Source organism: Cucumis melo, chromosome 9, assembly GCF_025177605.1.
Source record: "Cucumis melo cultivar AY chromosome 9, USDA_Cmelo_AY_1.0, whole genome shotgun sequence".
NCBI classification, from domain to species: Eukaryota; Viridiplantae; Streptophyta; class Magnoliopsida; order Cucurbitales; family Cucurbitaceae; genus Cucumis; species Cucumis melo.
In genome coordinates, this window is record NC_066865.1 from 20,233,513 (window position 1) to 20,244,682 (window position 11,170).

An 11,170-nucleotide genomic window follows, 5' to 3' on the forward strand; every position below is an offset into this window, starting at 1 on the left:
ATTCAATTTTTCTTTTAAGAAAAAAAGAAAAAAAGAAGAAGAAGAAGAAGAAGAAGAAGAAATAATCTTTCCGTTTGTTATTTTTAGTTTTCGAAAAGAATTAATAATTTTAAAAATGACAAAAATATTTTAATCATTTTAAAATCACTACATGTCATAATGTTATAGCTCATCTTACCGTGAAAAAGAGTCCCTAACACATGCATTTTGTCTAAAGAAAAGGTTAATAAATCTTTTTATTTTAATCTATCTACTTTCAACATTGTCTTAAGAAAATAAAAGTTCTTGGTGTATAGTTTATTTCTTTTACACAATATATATATTATAAACATATTCACTCTGTTTATAAGTTTACTAATATATTTACAAAGTGTTTTTTACAGGAAAATTATTGTTGTTGTCTTAAAACTATTTTTAACTTACAGTAACTTTTAAAAACTCCCAAAATATATCTATTTGTGTATATTAGTTAGAAAAAGAAAAAGTTGAGTATCCATGGTTAGGCCACACGTAATCATTATTATTTTTCTTCCTAGTATATTCTACCGTATATATTGGAACAAATAAATTCGAGGTTGAAATTATATAACTTTCAACTCCACCCATTCTGTTTAACTTAAAAAATGGAATCAAATCGTATTATCCACCGAAGCAAGAGGAAGACCATAAAAAAAAACAAAGAAAGAAATTCAAGTGGAATGGTGAAATTCAACATGTTTAATGAAGACATAACAACCCAAAACATGCCTTTTTTTGACCTAAGTTTGAGAGTGTTGATTGCCAAGAACATGGACAGCATTCACAATCAAACTTAGAATCTAATCCTATATGTTTTTTGTTGTTTGAAATTATTTTTCCAAAAAGCAAAAGAAAAATATATTAAAGTCAAAATATGGATTATTGCATATTCTTTTCCCTCATTCACGGAGTTCAGTTAGGGGTTTTTACATCTCTTTTCCGACAATCATGTGTTTACAATTACATTACTATATATTTTTCCAACATAACAACCTTTTATCATTTTAATGCTTTTTAGTCTTTATTATTGTCATTTTTATTAATCCTAATTAATATAATCTTTCTTCTCCAATATTAATATTATTTGTCCAATAACAATTATAATTCCATGTGTGTTCTTTTATTTTTGGCTTTTTTTTTTAGATGAGAATTTATTATTGCAATATAATCTTCTATCTCGAGAAAATGGAAAAACCATTTGATTGAGTAGTGAAATTATAACTTCCAAATAATATTGATAATGAAATTTGTGGTTATTGGTAAAAACATCTTTCTAGTTGAAGGATATTATTTGTGTGAGTATAATTTTGATTTTTTATCTCTAAGTTCGAGTATTTTTCATATTTGGTTAACTTTTTGACTTGATTATTTCAATTGTTTATATGTGGTTTAGAAAGTTTGTATAGAAATATTATTAATCGGTACTATTGTAATATAATTATCCTCGAGTTATAATTTGAAACTAAAGTTATTTTTAAATATATCAAAATGAAAATAAATATTTATAAAATATTACAATGGACTTGACTACTACAATAGTCTATCTTATTTTATTATATTTTCTAAACATTTTTTTAAAAATTTTATCATTTAAAATATTTTTTTTGGTTGAAACTATTTGTCCCTTATAATTCTACATCTAAGGACATTGAATCATAAGCTACAATATCTCAATTTATGGTTTCCATATGAAATCAAAAGTTTGAAAGTATAAACACTCTTTTTTTACACATTGACTCATTTGTTTTCACATCTATTTTTGAAATGTTGAAAAATTAGTTTACATTTATATAATTCAACTAAAAATTCAAATATTTTTACATGAGAAAAATGATCAAAACCTTAGTAACACAAACTTTGGACAAAACAAAATAATACGTAAACTTTTAAATCTAAATCTAGAAAACCAAATGACCATAATCAAAAGGAGGCAAAATTCTAATTATTTCATGAGTTTGAAGTTTAGGTATATGAAAGCAATATTTATTAGTTTTCCCCACCGAATCTAATGTTTATCATTCATTAAGCAACTCAAAATGAACAAAAGGGTGTGTGTACATATATAATTACTAACCCTAAATATGATGTTGTTTGTTTGAGCAAGATTAACTTTGGAGCTAAAGGGAGACAATAGTTTCCCATGAAACAAACTCATTCAAACCTTCTTTAATTACAAAGTAACCATATGATGTAACATTACTTAATCTTGTCTTTAATTTAATTTTTGACCTAATCTTTAATGTTAATTTGAGTCAATTACGCCGCTATGTTTGTCCATTAACTATGGATAATATGCATTCTTCATTTCTTTATCTACTGACTTTGTTTTTTTTTTTTTTTCCTTTTATTATTATATACATAAGAGAAAAGTTTTCAAATAATTAAAAAACATGTTTTTTCCGTTAAGGGTTTGATATGTTGGTTTCACCTCCAAATCCAATCACATGTTTCTATCCTACAAAAAAGTTTAGTTTGTCTCAATCCCATTTCACATAAAAGTAGCATTCGAAGTGTAATTTTCCAATTTCCAAAATCTTTGTTGGTTAACTAAGATTATTAATTTGGGTTTGTACATTATTTTGAAATTGTCTAATCAATCGAGAGTATAAAGTTTCAATAATGCTTTTATTTAATCTCTATTATTATTAATGCGACAACACAATCAAAGTTTATTTAAGTCACAATCGAGGATATCTCTTGGTCTACAAACGTGCCAATAATTGTGTGGTTTGTGGTTCAAAAAGTCCTTATTTCTAATTGTACCAAAAACTAAAGTTTATCTTATAGACATGTTTCATTGCTATTGTTTTTATATATTTATTTTGAGTTCAATAACATGTCAAAAGTAATAACTTGACATTCAGATCTAAAAAAACATATATGTAAACTAGTTCAACCGTGTTAATTAAGGTTAATTAACATTATCACCAATATATAGCAACATGACATAGATGATAAAAAACATCACCATAATAGAAAGTTAAAAGTAATGTGATGTTATCTTTTATTGCAAGGATTATGAACAAAAAAAAAAAATAATAATAATAAATGAAACCCAAACAATAAAATAAAATCAATATTAAAATTCTTAAAAATTTCATATATATCCAATAATATAACTTTGAGTAATCTTTGAAACTTCCAATTAAGCAAGCCTTCTAGCTATACCATGAACAATGAACAATATAGCTTTGTTTGTAAGAGTTAAGAAGTTCCATTTTCTAGACTTAATTAGTCTACATTCATAGAAAGTCAATTAAAAAAAGAATTAAAGTAAATGAAAAGTATATATACTTGAAGTGGGCCGATAATATATAATATTTATAATGTATTAACATAATTGATTAGAGAATCAGGATAACCTTAATAGAGGGGCTAACTTAGGCTTTAATTTTGGTTTAGTTCATTGTTCTCATTATTTCTACATTCAAATCAAAAAGATTGACGTACCAATTATTTAATTTCTTTAATTAAAAGAAATAATGAGTTACATTGGATTAACATTTGTACGTAAAGTATATTCAATTATTAAAATATTCATTATTTTCCACGTATGTCTTTTTTTAAGCCAACTTTTTTCTATAATTATATTTTTGGATGCATTGAACTAAATATAAACTAATACAGTCTTTGGACGTCTAAATTAACTTAGTTTAATTGCATAAGATAATCAACTTAATTGACTTAATTTGATTACAAATGACGATATTATCATCTGTTTATTAATACAAAATATAATTAATCTTTATCCATATTGAAGAGTTTTCTCTCTCTTAATAATAGGACTATATATATATATATATATATATATATATATATATATATATATATTAACTCCCTTACTTATTCATTATTTTCCACGTAAACAGATAATGTTTACGAACTTCTATGAATGTTATGATATTTACTCTTACTTTGTTTATATTGGTTTTATTCTTTTTTTTTTTTTTTAAATAGAAGTTCAAGTCTGGTACAAGTACATTTATTTTATTAACAAATAAATAAATTAGTAGATTTAATAGTCTATTTTGGGTTAAATTACTGGAAATGAATCTTTAGTTAAAAATCTTCGACCAATTCTTATGATTTGGTTGAATCTCACAAATCAATCCTCAAACAAAGATTTTTTTATCATTTTTTCAAACCTTCATAGGGATAGTTCTTTAACTGATAATTTTTTTGTGACAAAAATTAATATAATAAGGACTAATAATAACATCAATAATTAGGATATTTGATTACACCTAAGACCAAACCCAAAAACTATAGTTTAAAATTGAAACTAAAACCTAAACCCACGAGACTTAATTTAATAATAGTAATTATTACTATTAATTTATAATTGAAAACAAAAAATTTAAAAAAAAAAAAAAAAAAAAAAAAAAGGAAAATGTGAATGCATTTAATTGGTGGGACCCAACACGTGCGAAAAGGTATGATGCAAAAAGTAGCACGCTTCAAAGCAGTGGACAATAGATGGAAATTGATCATGCTTTAAAGAGAGTCAAAGAAGTCCCCCCCCCCGTTTTCTCCACCCTCCGATTTGCTTACTTTTATCAAAGATCCAACTTAAGTGGAGCGTCCACGAGCATGGTTGATGGTGTAGCTTAAATCGCAGCCGTCCACGGCCTTCCTGCCACTTGCCACGCTGGAGCCGCAATTTAAAAAAGCAGTGGCAATCTGCGATAATGGGCTGCCTCCCTCCCCTTTTTAGTCCCCAACCTAACATTTCTTTTAATTCTACAATCCCTTTTCTTGTTTTTTCTCTTTCTAATTATTTTGCCCATCTAATTCTTCCATATCACCAAACTACCACACGCATAATAACCTAAATTATACAAAATAATTGAATGCACTAGAGAATAATCAATTACCAACGTATATAGAGAAATAGAAGAGGTCATAGAATATATGACAATGACGAGAAGGAAAGTATAAATGATCTTCAAAAATTATATAGAGAAGTAGAAGAGGTCATAGATTGATGCAAGGAAGATAGAAGTAAAAATTGGAGATCGTTTGATAGAAAGTAAAATCAATTTTATTTTTATCTTTTAAATTAAAAATAAAAAAATACTAATGCACATTTGAAATGATTTTAATTATTTTTCTATTCATCTATTAGCAATAAGAGCTTTAAACTTTTGGAAATTTTATATAATATGTTTTTTTAAATGATAGGCGTGTTAACTAAACAAGTTTGTATATATATATATATATATATATATAATACAACCTTTTCTTAGAAAATAAATTGTCTCTTCTTCATATGTTGTCGGGATGATTTTGAAGTTTTTATACATATTCGAGCAGACATATGGCAACGAAGAAGGGACTTCTTGTTCTGTCCTTACCTTAATTTCCATACACACACATATACATTTTTATTTATTTATTTTACATAATATTATTCGTCTCATTATTATTATTATTATTATATATTCTCTTTTTCTTTTTCAAAAAGAAAAACAAATCTTATCACTTTCTTTTCTTAAAAGTTCTGTTGTATTCTTTTCATCCATATATATTTTCTTTATGTATATTATTAAATTTTTAGCCTGTCCTCCAATATAATTTTGTGATAAAAAACCACTCGGACATATTTTATTTTTCTGTTCATAAAATTCTGGAAATTGTTTCCTTGTTTTTTCCTCGAAAAAAACTCACATATATGTTAAAATATTATGTTATTCTGTATTTAGAAAATTTGATCAACTTTAACAATTCATTTACAGTTAGGACAGTCATTTTAATTATATATTGCTTAGAAAATGATTTGTGAAAATAAACTCAATCATTTTTAATTATATATTGCTTCTCGTACAATTGTTTGATTAATTCTTCAATAGAAAAAACCCCAAAAGACACGAATGAAGGTTTTTGGGAACAAAGAACAAGCTTAAAAAAAGGACAATTTTATTCTTATTATTATTATTATTATTATTACTTTTTAAAAAGAACAATATATTTTTTTTTCTGCCATTCAATCCTCCTTGCTAATGAGTTATGACCCACCAAATATATATATATATATATTCCCGATTCCCTTTAACAAAATTATAAATTAAAATATATATTTATTAAACTTATTTTAGTAGTTTAATTTTATGTTTATTTTCTTTTAATATTTTCTTCAAATATTCATTTTCTATTTAATTTTTCATAACAGATCATTTTAGTGTTTGTTCTTTCTTTCTTTTTTTTTTTTTAATTCTTTTTTCTAACATAAGCATAAGAAAGCAATCATTGAAAAATTAAATTGGATAAGAACTAAACAGGTTATTATATTCTAAAGTTTTTTAATTTAAAATAAAGATATCTTGGTCATGTTTAGTAATTAATTGATTTTCACTTAATTTTTCTTAAAATTAAATCAATCTTCTTTGAAATTCTTTTAGAACTTTCATCTATGAAGTATAGAAGTTGAATTTTATTTCAAATTTTAAAAAAAGATCTTTTAGTTTACAAAAATTGGCTTCCTTTTGAAGATATTATTAAAAAAGTGGATAATAAATCAAAAAAATATTTATGAAATTAAAAAAAAAACTAAAATATATATGAAATTCAAGGATCCACTATATATGATTTTAAGAGAAAACTCTTTCTCTTAAATGTTTTATACGATTATTAATTTTTTTTTTGTGGATAAAACAGACTAATGATGATCATTTACGAGTCACATCAAATCTTTTCTTTTCTTTTTTCTTTTCCTTTTCCTTTTTTATCGTCTTTAGTTGGGTTTTCTTTAATTTGTTTGAAGAAATTTTAGAGAATCAAAATTTGAAAGTCTTTTTGTGTTATTAAATTTAAATAAGGAAAACTTGTACTCTAAAGTCTAATATACCAAACTCTTTTTGCAATTTTTCGTAATTATTATTTTTATATTAATTTACATTCTTTTTATTTTTCTTCAAACTTTCTACTCTAAATTAAATTTGCTAATATATTAAAAAAATGTTGGTTTTGGTCTTCCAAAATGTTAACTCAATTTTTTAATACAATAGAAACCATTCGGTACAGTTTTGATATGGCTTCATCCAAAAATAATAGTGGGTTTCAAAAGAAAGGAAAAAAAAAAAAAATGAAGAATGTGTCATGCAAAACATTTTAATTTAAGAAAGTGAATAAAAATAAAGGGACTAAAACGATTACTTTAAAAAGTATATAATTAAAATGTTTCAAACGTTTCATTACCTACATTCGTTTGTATCTAAATTCTCGTGACCTAGATTTTAGAAATAAATTGTCTTAGGTTGACATTAAACAAAAAATAAATAAAATTGAAGAACAAAACACAAAATACAAAAATAATTACAGTTGAGAGAGTGAGAGTTTGATTTTTTAATTTACCCTATTTCCATTCTTGAATTTATTGTTTTTTTTTATTAATTTTCAACCGATGTTTTCAAAAATGATAAATATTAATAATTAAATAGTTTTATTAATATATATTATATAAAGACAATAAAGTTGATGGTGTGTTGGAGCTCCTAAATCTATACTAAATCCGTCGGAAAATATAAGAATATCAGTGCATGTTGTCATTAACTATTTTCTTTAACTCTCGTCAATATATTTTCTAGATTCGTCATTGCTTATATTTCAAACATTATTTAATTACGTAATTATCTTATACTAAAATAAAATCAACCCTTTTGTTTTACCTAACGTCGTTATTTATTTATTCTCGTAGAACTATATATTTTTTATTCAATTTTAAAATGTTAATTAGCTTCTCTTTTTAAACTTTTGGTCACTCATTTGATTTATTATGTGTATCAATCAAAACTAAAATACTTGAAAATGAAAATTATAGATACGATTTTTTTTTTTTTTAAATTTAGTATTGAAAATCTAGTAATAAACTATATTACTCGTAGAAATTAAATCTATTGACGAAAGAGATTATCAGTAATATATTTTTTATATTTACATTTTTTTTATAAATATTGTTTTACATCTATTATTCCTAAAATGTTATTTTTTTTAATGTAGATAATTAGAATCTTTGATGCTCAAAATTATAGATATAATATATGATATTTATCATGTTTATTTTTATAGGAATACTTTGATTACTGTATTTGTTTAATAGAATTTTTATTAAAAGAATATCCTAAGTTTATATATTTTCAAAGTGTCATTACGACGGATTATTAATTTATAGTTAATTTAATATAGTTCGAATGTATATATAGATTTGAATATATATATTATTAATTTGAATTTTATTTTAAACTAATACAATTTACACTATTTTAAATGCTATTTTTTTAAAAAATGGACAAACTATTTATTGTTCATGACACAACAACACTAAAAACAAAAACTCACTATACTTAATTTTGCAAATGTAAATATTTTGTCCATTTTATTATTTTTTACAATTTTTTTATTTTAAATTTTAATTTGAATACCTTCCTAAAAAATAATAAGAATTACTATATAAAAAAGAAAGAAAAAGAAAAAAAAAAACAAATGTTGGACAATATTTGTTTTTAAAATTATATAATTAAAAAAGTCCTTATAAATTGAGAATTTACGCAAAGAGTACAACACACGTGGAGATTTAGGTACAATTGCAAATGACTCAAAATAAAAATTAAATTAAACTACATTGATGGAACAATCATTTTTTCTGTTTATAATAAATACAAACGCATATGAAGGAGAGAATTGAAATTGGTCTCTAGCATTAAAACAAGACTTAATATAGCCTCACAATTAAATTTTGTTTAGGTCAATAATTTCGTACTTCATAAAAAGACATAGGTTACTTTTTAATTATCTCTAATCACATGCGCGCACACACACACACACATAATAACTGTTTAATTAGTATAACCATATAATGCCCCCTATGAATGATAGATATATTTTTTACAACTTAGACTCAGTGTTTATGTTTAATTAAGATGTCAGATACATAATTAAAGTGCATTAAAAAAAATAAAACTTAGATTCATATTTATATATAGCTTTTCTTATATGATAACTTTTTAAACTTTTTGAAAATTAACACTATTTATCCTTATAAATTTCTATATTTTGGTTATTTACTTTATTGATGCTGTTTTTTTATATAAAAATGAGCCAAAATTTTAAAACTAGAGACATAGATTTTAAAAACATGTTTTGATTAAATGCTCGAGTATTTCTCAAAAGAAGAAAAAGAAAAATAAAAGAAAAGAGATTTGGTGTTTGTTATATTTTTCATATTGTCGTTTGAAATGTTAAACATTTTGTTCCCTGTTGTCATATTTTACGGTATGTCTTTTGAAATGTAGTTTTGGTATGAATATATATTTTTTTTCATTTCTTTGAAATTTTAAGCGTTTATTTTCAAGGATTGTTTACTAAAGAAGACGACCAATGTCAATTCTTGAGATTGTGAAGTGTCTATTATTCTAAATTCTAAATGTATCTTCAAATAATGTTAAAAATAGATTATCTTCCTTAAAAGGATCAGAATGTTCTTCATTTAAAAATGGAAAGATAAAAGTTATAATAGAAATTTTCGTACTTACAAAAGATCTAAGTTTTGTTTATTTAAATTAAGCCAATTGTGTGTCCGAGTAATAATTGTCATATATATTACGATTTTGAATGATTGAAAATATATTTGTTAGGAGATTTTGTGTATTTTGTTAGCATGTGTGGGGGATAATCCATATTATTTCAAAAATGAAGACAAATAATAGTATAAAATTTAGTAAAAAGAACAAACAAAAGAAATGGTTATTAAATCAACATCGAATCCGATTTAAAGAAGAAATTGAGAAAAGAGGAAGGGCAAATCCGTAATATTGAGGAAGGATGATGGATAATATGGTAAATTCGGCTGTAGTCGACTGCCTACATAAAGCCCTCCCGTGAACTGAGCTCTGGCACGCAAAACACTAAGCCAAATTCCGTTGTGAGCAATTTGACCAATTAATTCTTTTTTAATCCAAAAAACAATGAAACCTCAACGGCCTCTTATCCTCTCTCTCCTCTTCGCAGCCACTCTCTTCCACCTCCGCCCCGTTTTCGCCAATGAAGATACCCGAAACTCCTCCAACGCCACCGCCAATTGTATCGAGTTCATCCGCACTAGCTGCGGCATTACTCTCTATCCCGACGTCTGTTACACTTCGCTTTCTCGTTACGCCAACGACATTCAGCAGGACCCGGCCTCCCTCACTCGCATCGCCATTACCATCAGCCTCGCCAACTCCCGTAGAATGGCCGCTTACGTCTCCAATTTATCTCACGCCGGCGACTACGGCGCCGACCGTAGAGCCGCTTCCGCACTCCATGACTGTTTCACAAACTTCGACGACGCCGTGGACGAGATTCGTGGCTCGCTCAAGCAGATGCGGCAGATCAACGACGTCGATGCACCTTCGTTTAGGTTCCAGATGAGCAACGTGCAGACGTGGATGAGCGCAGCGTTAACGGATCAAGAAACGTGTACGGATGGATTTGAGGATGTGGCGGATGGACCGATGAAGGAGGATGTATGTGCAAAAGCGGAGAAGGTGAAGAAGCACACCAGTAATGCCTTAGCGCTGGTGAACAGCTTCGTGGAGAAAAGGATTCCGTGATCGAATCGGTAGGTTTTCTGAATCAAAATTCTGAAAAATATAGTTGAAAAATCTCTGGAAATTATATGAAATAGTTTGGTTCTGTATTTAATGAACAGTTTGTGAGAGATAGAGATGTAAATTTGTTACTAGACAGAGAAACTGAAAATTTCTTTTGGTTTTGGTTTTGGTAATATTTGTGTGTGGCTCTACTTTGAACTGCTCTGCTCTGTTCTGTTCTGTTCGTCGCTGTTCTGCTGGTTCCTTCTTTCATAGTTTCAGAATGAAAGAAAGAGAAGGAAGCAATTCCACTTTTGTGTTATTAAATATTAGTTTTATAGTGTTCCAAGGCATTTCTTCTTCTTCTGAATTCAATGATTCTTCATCTTTTGCTGTAGTGATCCACAGTTCATAATTTTCTCAGTTTCATTCTTCTCATACATTCAATAAGGATCTTTCTATTTGATGATTCTAACTAATTCTGGTTATAGTTTAATGTTCTCATTACCAAATTGATTCCAAATTCTAAACAGCTTTATTCAGAGGAGCATATATAGATTTGCGCTTTTCTACTTTTGCTTTTTGAG

General features: G+C 26.1%; 1 protein-coding gene across 1 annotated transcript; it reads left to right on the forward strand.

The window, feature by feature from the left end:
- Positions 1-9,892: 9,892 nt before the first annotated feature.
- Positions 9,893-10,936, forward strand: LOC103504548 (21 kDa protein). The gene has a single exon (XM_008468894.3). It carries the CDS (start codon positions 9,978-9,980, stop codon positions 10,602-10,604), a length of 627 nt encoding a protein of 208 aa, XP_008467116.1. The 5' UTR covers positions 9,893-9,977; the 3' UTR covers positions 10,605-10,936.
- Positions 10,937-11,170: the final 234 nt, after the last annotated feature.